Source organism: Mobula hypostoma, chromosome 3, assembly GCF_963921235.1.
Source record: "Mobula hypostoma chromosome 3, sMobHyp1.1, whole genome shotgun sequence".
NCBI lineage: Eukaryota > Metazoa > Chordata > Chondrichthyes > Myliobatiformes > Myliobatidae > Mobula > Mobula hypostoma.
Genome location: NC_086099.1, coordinates 42,787,223 through 42,809,205, shown reverse-complemented (window position 1 = coordinate 42,809,205; position 21,983 = coordinate 42,787,223). Strand labels below are relative to the sequence as shown.

General features: G+C 42.4%; 1 protein-coding gene across 3 annotated transcripts in view; it reads left to right on the top strand.

Moving 5' to 3' along the window:
* Window positions 1-21,983, top strand: part of plpp1a (phospholipid phosphatase 1a) — a 110,037-nt gene that overhangs the window by 76,118 nt on the left and 11,936 nt on the right. For all 3 annotated transcript variants that reach the window (XM_063042930.1, XM_063042932.1, XM_063042931.1), the window contains one exon: window positions 3,287-3,344. In XM_063042930.1, coding sequence (XP_062899000.1) covers window positions 3,287-3,344 — 58 coding nt within the window. The remainder of the gene's footprint in view (window positions 1-3,286; window positions 3,345-21,983) is intronic.

Genomic DNA, 21,983 nt, shown 5'->3' with positions numbered 1-21,983 from the left:
ACTGATACTGACTGTCTCCCAGAGAAGAGTTGAATAGGGCTTGCGTGGCTGTAGATAATTAGAATTAGGAAGGACTGAGGTTGCAGAGGGATTAATGTAATTATCGTCCAGCATTACGGATAGGGTTGTTGATGAATAGGATGGTGTGAGTTAGGACTGAGGCAGTAGAGTTTTAGATGACCTCCAGGTGCGATGCGAGAGGTCAGCCAGGAATGTACAGGGAAAAATCGATACGAGTATAACGAAGGCTTGTTTCTGAAGATGTATGGAGGCAGGATCAGAATATGAATTTCCTGCCTGTAATGCCGTTTCAGCCCTTGCCAAAGATCTCATAGGATAGGATAGGGGTGGCACTGCAGCGCAGTGTAACACGATTACCGTGCTAGTGACTAGGGTTCAATTCCTGCCACTGCCCACGTGGAGTTCGTATGTTCTCCCCATGACCGTGTGGGGTTCCTCCAGTTGCTCCAGCTTCATTCCACATCTCAGAGACGTGAGGCGTAATAGGTTAATCGGTCACGGGTGTAATTGGGTGGCTTTAGCTCTTGGACCAGAAGGGCCTGTAACTGGTGCTGTATCGAAAAAAGAAAAATAACAAATGGTGTGAGTTGCTTTAAGGCTCCTGGCAAACAGTCGTCCCTGGGATGGTTTTTGGGAGAAGGGTCAACATCTTCCTGTGGGCTCGAGTTTTGCTCTGTTGCCCAATGTAATGCACAAAATTTCACTCTCAATATTCAGGGATATCGTTCCTTTGTTTTAGTGCCTGTAATCTATTAAGGATTCAAACTTCATCAAAAATGGAAGTAACTGCAATCCACAATCCAGATGACTGGGAACAGATAAGGGGTTCAAAAAGTCTCAAACTTGATCCAAATTTTCCACTTCTTGTTTTAATGCCAACAATGGAGTCTTAAGTAAAGGGGTGATCAGGCAGCTAGCATGTTTCAAGGAAGTTAGTTAACTTTTTAATGAAGTAGGATGTGGGTCCTATTTAATCTTTTATGAGTTTAACTCTTCCTTAGCTGGATCTCTACTAGCATGACAAGCTTGTCAGATCAAGGAAAGCAAGAACAACTTTTGCCTGGCCTGGAAAAGCAGGAGTTATACCTACTAGTAACTTCCTTTCTTGTCTGTCATGGAGCCTTACCTCAGAATCCTGCTAAGACTTCCAATGAACAGAAGCCTTGAAATCAGAACCTCAGAGATCAATCCCTCACTTTCCCACGACACATATACAGACTTCTACCTTGCTTCTGGGTTTGTATTTCTTCCAGTGGGCTCCCATTGAAAAGGTTACTTATCAGAATGAATTTCAGTCGGAGGAATATGTTGAGGGTAAAAGGATGCACTGTGGAGCTCTCACTTAAAACCTGTACTGGGATGAACCTGCCAGCTATTGTAAGTTATTTATCATGCTTTAAATGATTGATTTGGGTGGTAGCAGTGTTCAAATGAGCTAGTTAAATTGTTCTAGTGGGGAAGCTGCCTTGAATGATAGATGGCAGTCCGACCCCCTCCTATTTGCTTGGATGTGGAGGTTCTACTTGCTGATTACCACCCACTGAAGTTGGGCAGCACAAGGCATGCACTGGAAATGTCCTCAGGCATTGCATAAAAGTTCTACTTGAAATGTGGTCCCCAACAGCTGGTGTTTCTGTTTCTATGAAGTCTGGAAGTTTGTTTTTTAAAAAATTGACTCAGCCCTTCTGAAACTGCGGAAGGTAATTAAATAACGCTGCTGTCAACCGCATCTCTTCCATTTCACACATGTCTGCTCTTACCCCATCCTCCTGTCACCGTACCAGGGATAGGGTTCCTCTTGTCCTTACCTACCACCCCACCAGCCTATGTGTCCAGCACATAATCCTCTGAAACTTCCGCCACCTCCAATGGGGTCCAACCACTGAGCACATCTTTCCCTCCTCCCCACTTTCTGCTTTCTGCCGGGATCACTCCCGACACGACTCCCTTGTCCATTCATTCCTTCCCACTGATCTTCCTCCTGGCACTTATCCTTGCAAGCAGAATAAGTGCTACATCTGTCCCTACGCCTCCTCCCTCACTACCATTCAGGGACCAAAACAGTCCTTCCAGGTGAGGTGACATTTCATCCGTGAGTCTGTTGGGGTCATACACTGTGTTCAGCGCTCCCGGTGTGGCCTCCTGTGTATCGGTGAGACCTGATGTAGATTGGGAGACTGCTTTGTCGAGCACCTATGTCCACCAGAAGAAGTGGGAACTCCTAGTGGTCACTCATTTTAATTCCACTTCCCATTCGCATTCCGATATGTCCATCCATGGCCTCCTCCACTGTTGTGATGAAGCCACACCTAGGTTGGAGGAACAACACCTTTTATTTCGTTTGGGTAGCCTCCAACCTGACGGCATGAACATCGATTTCTCAAACTTCTGGTAATGCTCCCCCCGCCTGCCTTCACCATTTCCCATCCCCTTTTCCCTCTCTCACCTTATCTCCTTGCCTCCTTGCCCACCCATTGCCTTCCTCTGGTGCTCCTCCCCCCATTTCTTTCTTCCATGGCCTTCTATCTCTTTTACCAATCAACTTCCCAGCTCTTCACCTCATCTCTCCCCCTCCAGGTTTCACCTATCATCTTGTGTTTCACTCTCTCCTCCCCCGGCCCTTTAAAATCTACTCCCTAGCTTTTTTTCTTCAGTCCTGCTGAAGGGTCTCGGCCCGAAACGTTGACTGTTTACTCTTTTCCATAGATGCTGCCTGGCCTGCTGAGTTCCTCCAGCACTTTGTGTGTGTTGCTCGGATTTTCAGCGTCTGCAGATTTTCTTTTGTTTGTAAATAAACAATAGTTAATTTTAAATGATATCTGAGTTTTAACTATTTTGTTTGCATTACTTTTTGAAACTATTAACTTTGCCCTGTGTCTCCCAATATACAGTCTTGCAGTCTCAACTGGAATTATTGCGGTTCTGATCAGTTGTCAGCAGTGGAATAAAGTGGTAGGAATGGCCTACCAAGTTTCTCCATGTGTCCTGAAGTTCTGCAATTCCCAGGCACCTGTGGAAATCCAGAGATTTGTATGATCCTGCCCAAAGGCTCTAATGAGGGCAGAAAAAAAAGTGTAATGATAACAGTCAATCACCTTGTGATTGGCACTTTAAATTGATAGTGTTGACATTTAAAAGGAAAATCCTCTTATATTTTCAGGTATTGTAGCAATGTCTGGTTTTATGAAGTGAGTGGATGTGCTCAAAAGGTCCCGTGTTTTTTGTCTGAAGACAGTAATGACATTGTATTTTCTTGTCCCTCCAGGCTGTCCTTTTTCTCTGGCCATTCTTCCTTCTCCATGTACTGCATGATGTTCCTCGCAGTGAGTATTTTGCTATTTTCATGGCTGCCCGTTTGCTATGCATTACACAGCCTATGGCTCAGCTATTTGCTTCATCAGCAATGCACTTCAGGTTTATGATTGAGAGTTGGGGCGATGAGTAATTTGGCAGCTGAATGCCAATGCTAGCGAGGGTTTTGTTTGGAGCTGTGATAGAACATGAAAAGTGTCAAGGGGGACGAAACAGAATTGCTGAGAGAGGAATCTGTCATTTCAAGTAAGGTCTGTGTGATAGATTAAGCTGGATGTCTACTCATTTGGATGTATTTTCATAATCTTTGACATTTTTAGCTTGCCTAAGGTTTGAATTGCACATTGTGGACACGGAAACTTCTTCCAAAATCCACAAACATTGCAGGAAGGGGTGGACAGCCCTCTCTGGGCAACAGAGGAATTTTAAACATTTGAATTCGCCACAAGATATGTGACCTCCATATTAAGCTAATTTTCTACCTTGTATTTTTCAAGCTTTGATTTGACTTCTGATCAAACAATCAATGTCTAAAATAACTTCTTGACCTTTTTCCATTTAGATAGCTGAAAAACTTCAGTGGCACCTCAGTAGTTTTGCAGTAATAAATCGAAATGCCAGTGCTAGTAATGGTTTTACAATGTTGTTGTTGGATCTGCAAAACGTTTACTTCCACTACCACAAATGAAAGAGAAGGGAAGTTACTAGCACACCCGAGCACTATGATATTACTTGATATTCTGCTGCACTGGAACCACTAAAAAATCTGAGAGAAAGATGCATGTGTAATATTAGGATAAAATTATGCTCACTCAACACATGCTCCAATGTAAAATTTAAGTTGCTGTTTGGAAATGGTATATCAGGTGAAGATCACTGTCCAAGTACATCAGTGTGAATGGTAGGAGTGGTAAAAGGAACCAGTTTGAAAATTATAATCATTTTACAAGGGGGAAGCACAAGTGGGAATGAATTCCACTTTTCTCATTTACAGCAGGAGAATGGAACACGCCTTCACTTCACTAGTGTGGGGGCCATAGGGGAGAAATAACTTGAAGGATGGTGCTCAACCAGATAGTTTAAAATAAATAAATAAATTCTGGCAATTGCTACGCAAAGCAAATCTAATGAAATAAACAAAAAAGAATTGTAACAGGGAGAGCTTGTAGCTTAAAGCTGAGAAAAATGGGTTGCCAGTCCAATCTATGTTTTTCTAATGTTCGCGAGTAAGATGGGTGAGATGGAGGAATTTGCCAAGCATGGCATTAGACCTGGGGATGGGGCAAAGGGGAATTTTAGCTTTATAAAAATGGGAGTTGTTGATAGAAACACAAACTGAATCAGCTGGTACCAAGTTTAGTATTGGGAAGGTAAATTATCAATTCTGTTAGAAATTGCAGGACATGAAGAAATAATTTGATTGTTACAGCTCTTCATAAGTTTAATTCCATTGGTTTGTGGTCGTGTTTGCTGGTGGAGTTTTGATTGACCCAGGAGTTTCTGATAAACATTTAACATGTCTCCAGCTCATGTACCTTGTAATGTATGTCCAAGGAACGGGGTGCAGGAAGCTCTTTTGAGAAGAATTGATGCAGCTGTTCAACCACTTTTTTCTAAGAAAATTAGAAGTTTAGGGCAATGAGATCTGAAGGAAGTTGGTGAATATAGAGTGCAGTTATCACCAAGAATTGAAAGTTTAAAAGATCTGCAGTTGCTGGAAATCTGAAATTAAAGCAGAAAATGTTGGAAGCCCTCAGGAGCAGCTGTTCATTTGCAGTGTGACACTGACTGAAATATTTCCCTTAGATGCAGTGGTCACCCAAGTAGGCACACACTATAGAAACGTAGAACATAGAAACATAGAAAACCTACAGCATAATATAGGCCATTTGGCCCACAAAGCTGTGCCAAACATGTCCTTACCCTAGCACTACCTAGACTTACCCATAGCCCTCTATTTTTCTAAGCTCCATATACCTATCCAAGAGGCAGAACAGATCCCTGAGGCACACCACTGGTCACCGACCTCCATGCAGAATATGACCCGTCTACAACCACTCCCTGTCTTCTGTGGGCAAGCCAGTTCTGGTTCCACAAAGCAATGTCCCCTTGGATCCCATGCCTCCTTACTTTCTCAATAAGCCTTACATGTGGTACCTTATCAAATGCCTTGCTGAAATCCATATACACTACATCTACAGCTCTACCTTCATCAATGTGTTTAATCATATCCTCAAAAAATTCATTCAGGCTCGTAAGGCATGACCTGCTTTTGACAAAGCCATGCTGACTTTTCCTGACCATATTATGCCTCTCCAAATGTTCATAAATCCTGCCTCTCAGGATCTTCTCCATCAACTGGCCAACCACTGAATTAAGGCTCACTGGTCTATAATTTCCTGGGCTATCCCTACTCCCTTTCTTGAATAAGGTTACCACATCCACAACCCTCCAATCCTCTGGAACCTCTCCCGTCCTCATTGATCATCACAAGAGGCTTAGCAATCTCCTTCCTTGCTTCCCACAGTAGCCTGGGGTACATCCTGCCTATTCCTGGTGACTTATTCAACTTGATGCTTTCCAAAAGCTCCTGCACATCCTCTTCCTTAATATCTATCTGCTCAAGCTTTTCAGTCCACTGCAAGTCATCCCTACATTCGCCAAGATTCTTTTCTGTAATGAATACTGAAGCAAAGTATTCATTAAGTACCTCTGCTATCTCTTCTGGTTTTTGACACACATTTCCACTGTCACACTTGATTGGTCCTATTCTCTCTCATCTTATCCTCTTGCTCTTCACTATGGCAAAATACTCCCTGATATAAACACTCCTTGATGGTGGAGATTACGAAAACCCAGAGTAACACACACAAAACGCGGGAGGAACTCAGCACGTCAGACAGCATCTATGGAAATGATTTAATGGTTGCTGTTTGGGGTTGAGACACTTCTTCAGTCTTGAATGGTCTCAGCTTGAAACGTCGACTGTTTATTCATTTCCATAGTGTGTGTCACTATTGACGTAGTTATTTTTACTAAGTTTTTCTCCTTGTTGCCATTGACCATTTTACATCAATGCTTCCTCCTTTAGCTCAATGTGTACGACTCTTCCTTTAATGCTTCACTGGGGAGTCTAGTACGAGAGGGCATGACTTAAGGATTGAAGGGCGCCCATTCAGAACAGAAATGCGAAGAAATTTTTTTAGTCAGAGGGTGGTGAATCTAAGGAATTTGTTGCCACGGGCAGCAGTGGAGGCCAAGTCATTGGGTGTATTTAAGGCAGAGATTGATAGGTATCTGAGTAGCCAGGGCATCAAAGGATATGGTGAGAAGGCAGGGGAGTGGGACTAAATAGGAGAATGGATCAGCTCATGATAAAATGGTGGAACAGACTCGATGGGCTGAATGGCCTACTTCTGCTCCTTTGTCTTATGGTCTTATGAAATGTGCAGTGAGAAATCTGTCACCCACCCAAATCAGCTTATTTCCAATTGAGCCATCGGGTGACAAAATCCATTGAATCTTGAATTAAAACATGGCCTTTTTGGGTCGTAGAATAGTTACAACACAAGTGGTTATTCAGTCCGGCATTTCTCAGCTTTTTTATTGCATGAGAAATCCAGTCTATTCCCTGTCCTAAAGCCAACTTCAAATCCATGCTAAATGTCTCTTTTGTTTAGTGGCTTTAGTTTAACTGAATAGCTTTTATGTTGCATGTCATTAAGTCAGGTGCACTCAATATGAACCTCATAATCCCTGTGTTCTTCAATCAAATCAACTAATAATTAACAACAATTTACTTTTAGCAAATCCATGCAGGTTAATCTTTTATCCAATCCCTATGTCCCAGTGACGATCAATTCTAGCAGCTTTCCTGACAACTGCTCATAATATCTATTAATCATTCAGATGAGGGATTAAGTGTAATCTATCCAAGTCTGTGGACAGCATAAAGCTGTGTGGAAGTCTACAGCATGAGGAGGATGCAGTGGAGTTTCAATGTGGCATAGGCAGGTTGAGTTGGACAAATACACAGCAGATGCCCTTCAGCATGGAGAAGTGTGAGATTACCAATTTTGGTGGGCTAGATGGAAGGGCAGAATGTTATAAACATGAGAAAATCTGCAGATGCTGGAAGTCCAAGCAACACACACACAAAATACTGGAGGAACTCAGCAGGCCAAGAAGCAAAAGAGTAAACAGTCTACGTCTTGGGCTGAGACCCTTCATCAAGACTGGGAAAAAAAAATGAGTCAGAACAAGAAGGAGGGGGAGGGAAGGAAGAAGTACAAGGTGATAGGTGAAAGTGGGAGAGGGGAAGTAAAGAACTGGGAAGCTGATTGGTGAAAGAAATAACAACAGATCACCATGGCGATTCTCCTTCTCCCACTTCCCCTTCCTACCTCCCCTTCACCCTCCACCCCTCTCCCCCTCTCCCCCTCTCCCCCCTCTCCCCCTCTCCCCCCTCTCCCCCCCCCAACTGAGTGCTACTGCTGTAGTTGATTTATATGTCATAGTAATTTTTCAGATTGTTAAATTGGTTCATTTTGATTAACCAGTTCACCACCTGACATTTTGAAATATTAGATGGCATCCTATTTTTTATTTTACAGTTATCCCCCAGTGGTGCTTGGGGCAAGTCCTCTGTTTGGATTTAGTTACATAGTCACCAGTCACTCTGGCAGTTTACCCAAGTGCCCAAACTTTTGTGTGTGAGCCATGATAGAGTCAGTTACCAAGCGTTTAAGCCATACGCTGTATTTATTCAAGGCATCTGATGATTATCCCTATCATCTGTTGGACTGAAGGGGTAGCTTGACCATTTCAGGTGGGGGGTGGGGTTAGAATTTAGCAAGAGCCAGTTCTGATGTTGCAACTGAGCCAGACATTATGGAACTAAGTGGGTTTGATTGGCAGTCAACTATGGACACACCAGTCATTTTGTCGGTGTCTTCTTTTAAATTCCGCAGTATTAACTTAATTATACAGCAGCCAATGTTAGTCAGGCTTCTGTACTGCGGTATTTATCTTGGGTAAGAATATGTAGACATAATATCTGGTGTTTACATATTACACATATTGTCAATGATTTTATTCTTTGTAATTTTACAGATTGTCAAATTGCATCATTTTGATTAAGCAGTTCACCATCTAAATTTTTGTAACATTAAATTGCAAAGCCATTGATAAATCATACCTGATTCACCCACCAGACAATTTTAATTTCGCAGTGGTATAAATTTCAACACTAGTATGTCTATACGCCAGCACAAGGCAGTATTCTTTTTGCAAGTGGGACAGATGATTACAAATTTGGAAAATAAGAGAAAATTGCTCTGTCTAGCAATCTTGGAAATAAATTAACTCTTCACCTCTTCTACCTTTTTAGTAACTTTGTAGGAGTTATTCCCTAGAGACTAGTTGATTTTTGAGGGAATCAAGGCAACACCCAGTCATTTACTCCTCCAACAGATGAGCCCTGTGATTTCTTTCTCCTTTACCTACTCATCTGAAACTGAGACAGACAAGAATGCTAACAGAGCTTAGACAACAACCTACAGCAAGCAGCTCTTAATGTCTAAGATCCAAGCAGAGTTCAGTTTGAAAACAAATAACATTCAGATGAGTGGCCACTGAACTGATGCTGAACAGGCTCAGTAGGTAATACCTTATATAAATTAAAAATTTAGTCTACATAAACTTCTTTGTGGTATAAATTCCTGTGTCAGTTCAGCTAATAGAAATCGCTGATGTTAGCATGTAAACGACTTAACAGCTTGGTAGAAGTAATAATCAAGTTGTACAAAGACTTAACGAAGGTGTGTTTTAAATTCTGCCACTAACATTCATCCCTGCCCCATTAGAGGCACAGAAAGAATGTAATGGGGAAGTTCGCTTTCTAGTGGATTTAAAAAGTATATATTCTGACAGCAATTCAGCTTTCAATAACAAATAGCATTTGACTAACCTCTGCAACTTCTCAAGTATTTGGAAGAGACAGATGTAACTAATCAACATTGCTGAATGTTGGCCAGAAGGAAATCAACTCCTTCAGACACCAGAGTTCCATTTTCTGCAGGGAAAAAAAGAGCATTGAGGAAGATGACAGTAATTAGATTTATTCAAGCCTGAGTTCTGCTGTTAAAGCTAATTACTTGAGTCAAACCCTGCATCCAAATGTTAAGTAGCTAAATGACATTGCTTATTCAGAGGAGTAAGCTGCAGCAACATTATCAGAAAAAGCCTCAAACAGCAAATATTTTTAGTCAGCTGATACTTTTTACAGTAAGGAGGTGGCAATATGCTAGTTGCCTGTTCAGTGCTATAAGAAGGCAATTTGCAGTTTCTTTTCCTCTATGATCTCAGCATGACAAATCACCACAAAGAATGCTTAAACAAATCAAAACCTCTGCCATTGTCTCTCGGGCATCAGAGCCAGTGCAGAAAATTTCAGGTTTGGGGATGGGATTTGTAGTAGAAAAGAGATCTGATGCTGGAAATCTAGAATGAAGACAGGAAGTGCTGGCAATACTCACCAGGTCAGGTGTCGAGGAAAGAAATGCAGTCTGTGTTTCAGGTTGAAGAACCCATGTTGGAATTGGAGCCTGTTTTACAAAGATGGTGTGACCTGATCTCCCCCCACAGATGCAGCCTGGCCTGCTGAGTATTTCCATCATTTCCTGTTTCTTTTTAATTTGTGACTTGTAGTATCTGTTTTTAGACAACTAAGGTGATTTTTTTTTTAGGCAGTTAAGGTGTGTGCAAACAAACTTCATTACACCATCATAATTTTGAAAGACTAATGAGAGGCCGGGTTCAATCAGAGGAACTAATGACAGCTTCTCATTCCTGAGGGGTCATAGCTGATTGCCTTTGGGAAAATCCACTACCATATTTTGAAAAAAGGATTAATAAGAATTTTCCTCCTGGTTTCTGCCTGTCTGCGCTCCCTTGACGTTGTTTCAAATTCCAAGAACTCCCCCACTGTTTCTGAGATCTGTAACCTCTCCGGTTGGTCCTATCAACACCGGAGCCATTGTGGATCTCCCTCCCTCAGGCCCAGCTGCCTGATTCAAACCAATTCATGAGCTGGAACTTACACAACCTATCACACCATACTGAGGGCCACATCTTCTAAACCATCGTCATTGTTGCATTGGTTGTGGACAGTTACTTAAAAACATGAAATGGTGGGATAATTCAGCAGCTTACCCAGGAGCTTCAAGTGTTAATGTTTCAATAGTCTTTCATTAGAACAGAGCCATGAGTGAATTGTGAGTAATGTACTGAAGTTCCCAGATATGTGTCTCTAAAAGAGTGTGTCTCCCCCTTTGTATTCAAACCATTTGCTAACTACAGAGTCTCATTTCTTCACTGCTTACTGTAGAAGTTACTACTGAATGGAGTTTTCTTCCAACCCATAGTAAAGCGAACCCCAGTTCACGGAACCTGACCGTGAACCTTGCTCTCATCAGGTCCTGTTGACTTGGCTGCCTTCACAGCCCTAGACTCAGGCCACGAGGTGGAAGCTGTAAAGGACACCCGAAGTCCAGTCTCCACGGAGCACAAGCTGTCATTGCCCCGACCCACTTCCCTTAGGGAGCCTGTGCCTCACTCTGCTAGAGGAACGAAGCAAACTGAAATTAGAACTGTTGAGATCGCTTCATGTGCTAGATCATTATCCATTACTGTGAGTCTTATTGTGAAAGTTCTACCCTGTTTCAATAACAGCAGTTTGTAGCTATTCTATATCAGGAAACTTGAACTACACCAAAGTGTACTTTTTAAATAGAGTAGTGGACATTTCTTGAAAATCATGTTTGTTGTGTCACTTACAGCATCATGGGAATGCAAGGATCAAAGGAACGCAGGATAAATTTGGAATGTAACCACATCTGCCGTAGTTTATCATGACAGCCTAATCCCACTTCAATTACGACGACTGCTGCTTACAATTATATGTATAATAATGATTTTCAGAATTAAAAAAAGTAGTTGTCTTGGTTAACCCAAGGGGGAAACAAAAATGGACTTGCTCATTATATTATAGCAGGAGCTCAACTGGATCTGTGACTACTGAACAGTGTGGCTACTGCTGCTAATCAGATGCTGGGTGTACTACGCTGAATCCCACAGCTTGTCCATCATCTACAAGGCACGTCAAAGGAGCATGATGGTGTTCTCTCCACTTGTTTGAGCGTGGAGTTGCAACAACTCTCAAGAATCTTACACAGTCCAAGACAAAGCAGCCCATCACCCTCAGCATTCATTTCATCCACTGTCGGTGCACAGTGGCTGCAGTATTTAGAATGCATTGCACTTATTTGGTTGGGTTACTCCAGCAGCATCTGCCATCAATCTACTGTCCCAGCGGCAAGAGCAGCAATCACATGGGACAGGACCACCTGCAGGATCCTCTCCAAATCCCGCACTGTCTTAACTAGGGATTACATTGCTGTTCTTTCATTTCTGCTGAGGCTAAATCCAGGAACTCCTCAAGCACTCAAGCACAGCACTGTGGGAAGATCTTCACACCACAAAGACAGCTGGGGGCACGCAGCAAATGCTGGCCTTCCCAGCAATGCCCAGACAGTCAGTAATTAAAAATAACAAGTAGTACAAGCAGATCATGGCAAGAAAACTATTCATTGAATGATGTACCTTTGGTATCATGAACCAGTGACTCACGTTAATGTCTGCACTTTCTGTAGCTGTGTCTCTCCAGTTAATTATTTATAATTAAGAGACATGAGTTTGTTTGCAATAATAATTACACAACTTTGCTTTTAAACCAGGTGAGGAGAAACCTTGTATACTCTCCAAATACTCCTGAGTTTAGAATCAATTTTTATAGGAAAGTAGAGACTGGAAGAAATTGCCTACCTGCATGATTGCAATAAATCGTATTGGCGTAATCCAATTGACCATTCACCCATCTGCTTTCATGACACCTTTGGTTAGTATATTCCACATATTCACCGCCATCAGAGTAAACAAGGTCAACCTGAACTGGAGAACAAACACACTTAGTGGCAACACACAAACTGCAGCATCTAGGGAGGGAAATGGACAGTTGGTGTTTTAGATCAAGACCCCAAATGAAGTGTCTCAACTTGAAATCTTGACTGATCATTTCCCTCCATAGATGCTGCCCAACCTATTGAATTCCTCTAGCCCTTGTGTGTTGCTCTAGATTTCCTGCATGTGCAGCCTCTTGTGTCAAACTTTGTCTAGAATTCTGATTGAAGTTCAAAGTAAATTTATTATCGAAGTATATATATGTCACCAGGTAGTACCCTAGACGCTGCATGACCTGTTCAGCTCCTCCAGCAGTTCCTGAGATTTGTTTCCTTGCGGGCATATTCAGTAAATCAAAGAACCGTTTTAGACTCAGCAGGACAGACAAACAACTAATTGTGCAAAAGACAACAAACTGTGCAAATACAAAGGAAAAAAAATAATAAATAAGCAAACAATATCAAGAACCTGAGACGAAGAGTCCTTGAAAATGAGTTCATGGGTTGTGGGAACAGTTCAGTGGTGGGGTGAGTGAAGTTATTCCTTCAAGTTCAAGTATCTGATGATTGAGGGTTAATTACTGTCCCTGAACCTGGTGGTGTGAGTCTCAAGACTCCTGTACCACCTTCCTGATGGCAGCAGCAAGAAGAGAGCATGACTTGTGCAGTGGGATCCCTGATTATGCATGCTGCTTTCCGTCACTTACTTTTTAAAAACAATGGCTTCAAGCTGAGGGAGAAAAGCAACACTTACAGAAGTGATACCGGAACAAGATAGTCTGTTATTTTGTTACTGTATCCTGTAATCGACAGATAATTGGTTTATGCTCCTACTCTATATAGCTTCCCCCCCACCCCCCGCTCCATGGTCTAAACACCCCTTTGTTTCCTCACTGGCAGATCGATAGACCTCTTCCAGCATGGTCTGTTGTATTTGGTGCTGATGAAATGGTCTCAGTTGCGACCAAGCATAAACTATGTGTTTGTTTCAGCGAGCCTGTGCCCCTCCCCAGCACCACTGTGAACTTCAGGCTGCAAGCCATTTCGACTCCCCATAATGACCTGCCTGTCCTCACTCTACCTCCTCTGTCACAATAAGGTCAAATGCAAATTAGAAGAACAATAACTTTTATTACTTGGGTAGTTTACAACGCACTAAATTTTCCAATTTCAGGTAACCCACACCACATGCAATTCCCCCCCCCCCCAACTCTCACTGGTTCACCCAGCTTCACTCTCTACTTTTCGATCCCAGCCCCCACTGTTTCACCTTGACTCATTAACATCCCTACCTGGTTTCATCTGCCCACCACCCACATTTATCCTTTGGTTCACCTTACTTGTCTCCTGCCCCACCTGGTTGCATCAACCCCACCATCCTCACCCTATCACCTGCCACCTCTTTAACTCCTCACATACTGGCAACCTTCCCCCTACACTCTCAGTCCTGATACAGGATCTTGACCTGAAACATCAACCATCCCTTTGCCTTCAGAGACCTACTGAGTTCTTCTAACAGTTCCTTTTTTGCACCAATTTAATGCCTTGTCTGGACAGATGATTCTTTCTACTGATATGCTGCTCTGATAATCACGACATCATTGTAACTCTTTTGCCATGAAATTGCTTTACGCACTGTCACTGCCTTCACTGAGTTCAATCAGAACAAACGTGATTCTTCTATTCCATATCCCTTTGGCATTGCCAGAATCTAAATATAAAAACACACATAGAATTTATTTTACCAGCCAACTCTGTCATTTCTCAATCTCATTTGTAACCATATATATTTATCTACTAAACCAGACCTCCATATTATGTTATCATTCTCTTTCTCTGTTTTCTGCGACAATGCATTCTATTAATAAAACTGTATGATGAATGTATGGAATTTTGGTGTTGCCTTTCTCCTCCTCTCTGGATAGAAGTAATAAGAGTGGAAAAAACAGAAGACGCCATGACGTTTGTAGAAGGAACTATGTTTAGTTGTGATCTCATTCAAGCAGAGATGTATTTGCAGTGGGGTCATTTCACTCAGATAATTCTCTGGATGAAGCGGCTGTTTCACAAGGAAAGATTATGCTTGTACTCTTTGCAGTTGGAAGAAGGAGAGGTGACCTCACTGAAACTTCACATTCTGAGGGGGCTTAGCAGAGTGGCTGCCAGGAGGATGAATGTCTGGTTGGGGCATAGTTTCAGATTAAGGGGGTGCCCATCTAAGGCAGAGGTGAGATACATTTCCTCTCTTGGGGATGTGAATTATTTGTTTTCTGCCCCATGGGACTGAGGAGACTGAGTTGTAGTAAACACTGAAGGGCAAGAAGACAGATTTTTGGTTTCTAGGGGAATTGAGGGTTATGAGAATGTGCAAGGATGTGGAACTGTGGCCCAGTTAGGATGAACAGTGATCTTACTGAGTAGAAGAGCAGGCGTGAGGGGCCACTCTGCCTTCCAGTTCTGCTGGTCTTTCTCCAGTTAGCTCTGTGCTGACAGTGCTGTTTTGCATTGACTGTTTTATTATATTCTTGTGCCTACTTCCTGTGCTTCAGGCATTTGCTTGCTATATCAGTGTCTACATTTGATCCATAAATTAGCAATCTTGTTTCTGTATCTTAACACCACACTGCCGTCATTTCCAGTACACAAGTATAAAGAAGAGCAAGATAATTGTTACTCCAGATCCACTGCAGCACAGGAATATAAAGAACAAAATAATAAAAATACAATAAATATAAATATGTAACATAGCTTACATAGTTTGATTGTTATATCCATAAAGGTTCAAAGGTTCATTTATTATCAAAGTATGAATGCAGTATACAACTCTGAGATTCATCTTCTCCAGACAGCCATGAAACAAAAACAACCATGGAAGTCATTCAAAGAAAAACATCGATCTCCCGCGCGCAAAAAATCCCAAATCTTGCAAGTGGCAAAACAATCAAGCCCCCCACACGAGAAAAAAAATTAACAAATACTGCCAAGGAGCAACGAGAACACCAAACCCCAAACCTCCAACTCCCCCAAGCCCCTTCCCTCACTACCAAATCATGCCAGAATGACGCTACGCACTGAAGTGTCTGTACATCGGGTGACTCTGACTTGAAATGATAAAGTAGTCGTGGTTGAGAAGTGTGGAAGGGTGGGTTAGTAGGTAGAGATGTTGATTAGCCTTACTGCTTAGGGAAAGTTTTTGAGTCTGTGCTCCTGGCCTGGTTGCTATATAGTCTCCTCCCTGATGGGATTGGGACAAACAGTCCTTAGGCAAGGTGGATGAAATCCTTCATGATGTTGCTGACCCTGTTCCGTCATCTTTCTCTATGTATGTTGATGGTGGGAAGGCTGGTGCCACGGAGGTATTGGGCAGATATGACTACCTGGTGTAGAGTCTTTCTGTCTGCCACTGTGCTGTCTCTGTACAGTGATGCAGTATATTAGGATGCAAACAACAGGAATTCTGCAGATGCTGGAAATTCAAGCAACACACATCAAAGTTGCTGGTGAACGCAGCAGGCCAGGCAGCATCTGTAGGAAGAGGTGCAGTCGACGTTTCAGGGTCTCGGCCTGAAACGTCGACTGCACCTCTTCCTACAGATGCTGCCTGGCCTGCTGCGTTCACCAGCAACTTTGATGTGTGTTGCTTGAGTATATTAGGATGCTCACTGTGGAGCACCTGTAGGAGGATATGAGTATAGATGTGTATAGTCCAGCTCTCTTTAGCCTCCTCAGAAAGTAGAGGTGTTGGTGAGCTTTCCTGGCTGTGTAGGATGTGTTCTGGGACCGTGAGAGGTTGTTGGAGATGTGCACTCCCAAGAGTTGGTTGGAACTGCTCTCAGTTTCCACTGCTGTGGTACCAGTGTAAAGAGGGGTGTCAGTGAAATGAGTTCTCCTGAAGTCATTAATCTTGAAACCCTTTGACCTTGCTGGTGCCATACTAGCAACATTTCCAAATTATTGCATTTTGCCCCTAACCAAGCACTTTTATTTCATTGAGAAGGTGTTAAACCTTCAGTCTGTGGAAGCTTTGTCCCGAAGTTCATTCTAAACAGAGTAATGGATTTCTGAATATTTAAGGTATCAAGAGATATACACAAACAGCAGGAAAATAGTGTTGAGGCAGATTACTACCCATGATTGTCTTGGGCCAGGACTCAGGAGCCTACCTACACTGGACCCTTTCAATGAAGAAATTCCTCACTAGAGTCTGCATGGTAATCCCATACTTTCATGACCTCAGCTAGGGAAGTAGCCTCCTGATATCCACCCTGTTAATTATCTCTCTAGGAATGTAGAGCATTTCAACGAATTCATCTTTCATCTATCTAAAATCTTGAGGAGACACCTAGCCTTCTTAGTCTCTCCTCATATGACGAGCCTACTATTGCAGGAACCTGTCTGATGAATTTTCCTTGCACTTCCTTTAGAACAAGTTTCTCTGAGGAAAAAAGACCAAACTGTACTTGGTTCTCCAGCCCCTATGTAATTGTAGAAAAACATCTTTATTCTTGTACTCAGATGCTCTTTCTTAGACCAACATCCCATTTTCCGTAAATTGTCTGCTGCCATGAACAGTCTCCAGCATCGTAATGAGTAGTTTGGTCAAGCCGGCACAGTCAGAAACCAAATCAAAAGCGACATCCTGGTAACGGTCCTTCACTAAACTCCATTTGATGATTGCTGTGAGTAGGTTGGACATTTTGCCACAATACAGTATACAGACATCCCACCTTTCCCGGAAGTTCCGGGAGTCTCCCGCATTTCAGTATTGGCTCCCTGACGCCCGGAAATTATATACAATATCCCGGAAATAGATTTTTGTTTAGAGGGAGAGGGAGAGCGAGCATCCTGATTGGTCTCTCTTCATGCTAAGAGTGGTCCCAACCACCGGTCCATGAGGAAAGAATGTGATTTGGCGATATGAAACAATATGAGTCAGCTGCACCTTTCCTCATTACCTGTCATGCACTGTTGAATTTTAACACACGCGAGGTCATTAGTGACCCGAGACGAGCAAAGGAATGGGTCCGTGACCCATTAGTGAATGTCCCTGGTGAATCATCCATGTCAGCGCGGGAAGAAGATCAACTCCTTGACCTTGCAAATGACAGCGGGCTGAAAGGTATGTTTGACATAACATCTCTGCCGGCATTCTGGATTAATGTCAAGGCTGAATATCCTGAGATAGCCACGAAAGCACTGAAAACGTTGCTTCCATTTCCAACATATTTCTGTGAAGCAGGGTTTTCTGCAATGAATGCAATGAAAACTAAATTGTGGAATAGACTGGACATAAGGAACCTCCTTCGAGTATTGCTGTCTCCCATCGCCCCTCGATAGGACCGTCTTGTTGCAGGGAAACAAGCCCAGGGCTCCCACTGATTCAGCGATATTGGTGTGTTGCAATGATTTTATATGTTCATACGGGGAAAATATGCACTGTGTGTTTAATATCCAAAAGTTACTTAAAATGTTATGATGTGATTGACTTATCACCTATATTCCGGTTGTGATTAACACCCCCACCCCCCATCGGCCGGTCCGCAAGAATATTGTCAGTATTAAACCTGTCTGCGGTGCAAAAACGGTTGTGGACCCCTGCTATGTAGACCTATTAGTTTTCTCTGTGGGCAGGCTTTACAGTCGACCTCAAAAATAATGACAGTGTTGCTCGCTGCACTGTTTGCAACAGTGACTTTTCTATTGCCCATGGTGGGTTAAGACTGTAAGAGACATGTTGAGGTGAGTTTAACAGGTGTCATTCGTTCATTGAAAAACAGAAGACGCCATGACGTTTGTAGAGGGGACTATGTTTAGTTGTGATCTCATTCAAGCAGTGGTGTATTTGCAGTGGGGTCATTTCACTCAGATAATTCTCTGGATGAAGCGGCTGTTTCACAAGGAAAGATTATGCTTGTACTCTTTGCAGTTGGAAGAAGGAGAGGTGAGCTCACTGAAACTTCACATTCTGAGGGGGCTTAGCCGGGTGGCTGCCAGGAGGATGAATGTCTGGTTGGGGCATAGTTTCAGATTAAGGGGGTGCCCATCTAAGGCAGAGGTGAGATACATTTCCTCTCTTGGGGATGTGAATTATTTGTTTTCTGCCCCATGGGACTGAGGAGACTGAGTTGTAGTAAACACTGAAGGGCAAGAAGACAGATTTTTGGTTTCTAGGGGAATTGAGGGTTATGAGAATGTGCAAGGATGTGGAACTGTGGCCAAGTTAGGATGAACAGTGATCTTACTGAGTAGAAGAGCAGGCGTGAGGGGCCATTCTGCCTTCCAGTTCTGCTGGTCTTTCTCCAGTTAGCTCTGTGCTGACAGTGCTGTTTTGCATTGACTGTTTATCTTATTCTTGTGCCTACTTCCTGTGCTTCAGGCATTTGCTTGCTATATCAGTGTCTACATTTGATCCATAAATTAGCAATCTTGTTTCTGTATCTTAACACCACACTGCCGTCATTTCCAGTACACAAGTATAAAGAAGAGCAAAATAATTGTTACTCCAGATCCACTGCAGCACAGGAATATAAAGAACAAAATAATAAAAATACAATAAATATAAATACATAAGATAGCTTACATAGATTGATTGTTATGTCCATAAAGGTTCAAAGGTTCATTTATTATCAAAGTATGAATGCAGTATACAACTCTGAGATTCATCTTCTCCAGACAGCCATGAAACAAAAACAACCATGGAAGTCATTCAAAGAAAAACATCGATCTCCCGCGCGCAAAAAATCCCAAATCTTGCAAGTGGCAAAACAATCAAGCCCCCCACACGAGAAAAAAAATTAACAAATACTGCCAAGGAGCAACGAGAACACCAAACCCCAAACCTCCAACTCCCCCAAGCCCCTTCCCTCACTACCAAATCATGCCAGAATGACGCTACGCACTGAAGTGTCTGTACATCGGGTGACTCTGACTTGAAATGATAAAGTAGTCGTGGTTGAGAAGTGTGGAAGGGTGGGTTAGTAGGTAGAGATGTTGATTAGCCTTACTGCTTAGGGAAAGTTTTTGAGTCTGTGCTCCTGGCCTGGTTGCTATATAGTCTCCTCCCTGATGGGATTGGGACAAACAGTCCTTAGGCAAGGTGGATGAAATCCTTCATGATGTTGCTGACCCTGTTCCGTCATCTTTCTCTATGTATGTTGATGGTGGGAAGGCTGGTGCCACGGAGGTATTGGGCAGATATGACTACCTGGTGTAGAGTCTTTCTGTCTGCCACTGTGCTGTCTCTGTACAGTGATGCAGTATATTAGGATGCAAACAACAGGAATTCTGCAGATGCTGGAAATTCAAGCAACACACATCAAAGTTGCTGGTGAACGCAGCAGGCCAGGCAGCATCTGTAGGAAGAGGTGCAGTCGACGTTTCAGGGTCTCGGCCTGAAACGTCGACTGCACCTCTTCCTACAGATGCTGCCTGGCCTGCTGCGTTCACCAGCAACTTTGATGTGTGTTGCTTGAGTATATTAGGATGCTCACTGTGGAGCACCTGTAGGAGGATATGAGTATAGATGTGTATAGTCCAGCTCTCTTTAGCCTCCTCAGAAAGTAGAGGTGTTGGTGAGCTTTCCTGGCTGTGTAGGATGTGTTCTGGGACCGTGAGAGGTTGTTGGAGATGTGCACTCCCAAGAGTTGGTTGGAACTGCTCTCAGTTTCCACTGCTGTGGTACCAGTGTAAAGAGGGGTGTCAGTGAAATGAGTTCTCCTGAAGTCATTAATCTTGAAACCCTTTGACCTTGCTGGTGCCATACTAGCAACATTTCCAAATTATTGCATTTTGCCCCTAACCAAGCACTTTTATTTCATTGAGAAGGTGTTAAACCTTCAGTCTGTGGAAGCTTTGTCCCGAAGTTCATTCTAAACAGAGTAATGGATTTCTGAATATTCAAGGAATCAAGAGATATACACAAACGGCAGGAAAATAGTGTTGAGGCAGATTACTACCCATGATTGTCTTGGGCCAGGACTCAGGAGCAAGGTGGGATGTCTGCAATATAAGACATTAAGAAATGAGTGTTGCTCTGTCTGATGATGTCACATGTGCAAATAACACCCTGAGCTAGGAGAATTGCAACTGGTCAAATTTCTGATGGACATGATTCAAAACGTCCTCAAAAGTTAATATGTGTACTTTAAGCATTGAAAATTATGTCCAAGTGGGTCCGGTTTGTAGGCTATACTCTCTATCTCTAAACAACTTTCTCCCAGTAACGTAAAGCATGGTTTTCATGAATAGTTGAACAGGAAGCAGTGTGAATTAAGGAAAGTACTGCTTAGCATATTCCTGAATTTTCAGGATTGTGTAGCATGAATATAAATTACTATATTTGGACTCAAAAATGTATATTTCTTTGGACCTGTAGTTTTGAAAAAAAAAGTTGAAATGCCACCCCTCCCCCACCAAAATGTTAGAATTTAAAACTTGTAAAGTTTGTTGGTGAGGTTTTAATAGCTGCATGTCATTATGTGTTCCGTGCAAGTATAATTGAAGCTGAATGTTAGTTTGCGTGAGCTGCCCTGAATTTTCAAAAAGATTCCATAGAAGGGGGAGTTGATTAGAACTAAACAAAAAGCACATTAAGATGCTATTAAGAGAAATTTATCTTTTATAGACCATTTATATGGCAAATACTTAATTGTTTAATTTCAAAACTTTATACGGTTAACAGCAACATTCAGAATGAATTTCTTGTGCCCAATTCAGTTCAATTCCATTGATCTGATAACGTGGATTTTCCTAAGGGCAAGTCTCAGCTATTTTTGTTTGAAACTGGATAACTAAACCATGATTTTCGTGTCTTCTTTGACAAGCCAGCACAATTTGATAGAATGAGAGCTAGAAACAGCTTTGGAGCACAATATTTGGGTTTTGGAACTCTACCCAATTAATCTGAAACATATGCAGTGCATTGAGAAATCTGCATCTGGTTTGCAAGCAAGCTGATGGAAATTATTATAACCTTGAAACTCTTTAAGGAAGTCTTTTTCAATTGACTTTGGTGCAGTTGTCTATCTGCCTCTGCCATTATCTCACACTCTTGGTGTTAAAGTTACCACAAGGCAGACTTACTCCAGTGTTAGCCTCACAGCTGTAATAATACCATAATATCCAACCTTACATGCTCAAACACTACCATCCAGTTCCGCTGTCCTATGAAAACATACAATGTTTTAGGAACAGCTTCTTCCCCTTTGCTATCAGATTTCTGAATGAACAATGAACCAATCTATGTACACTACCTCGCTATTTTTGCTCTCTTTTTGCACTGTTTATTTAATCTATCTGATAAAATAGTCAGCATGGTTTTCTCAATGGAAAATCTTGCCTGACAAATCTGTTGACACTAAGAAAATAACAAGGAGGATAGACAAAGGAGAATGGGTCGATGTTGTGTACTCGGATTTTCAGAAGGCCTTTGGTAAGCTGCTGCACATGAGGCTGCTTAACACGATAAGAGCCCATGGTATGACAGGAAAGATTCTAGCATGGGTAGAGCATTGGCTGATTGGCAGGAGACAAAGAGTAGGAACAAAGGAGGCCTTTACTGGTTGGCTGCCAGTGAGTAGTGGGATTGGGTTTGGAACCGCTTCTTTTTATGTCAATGATTTGGATGATGGTGTT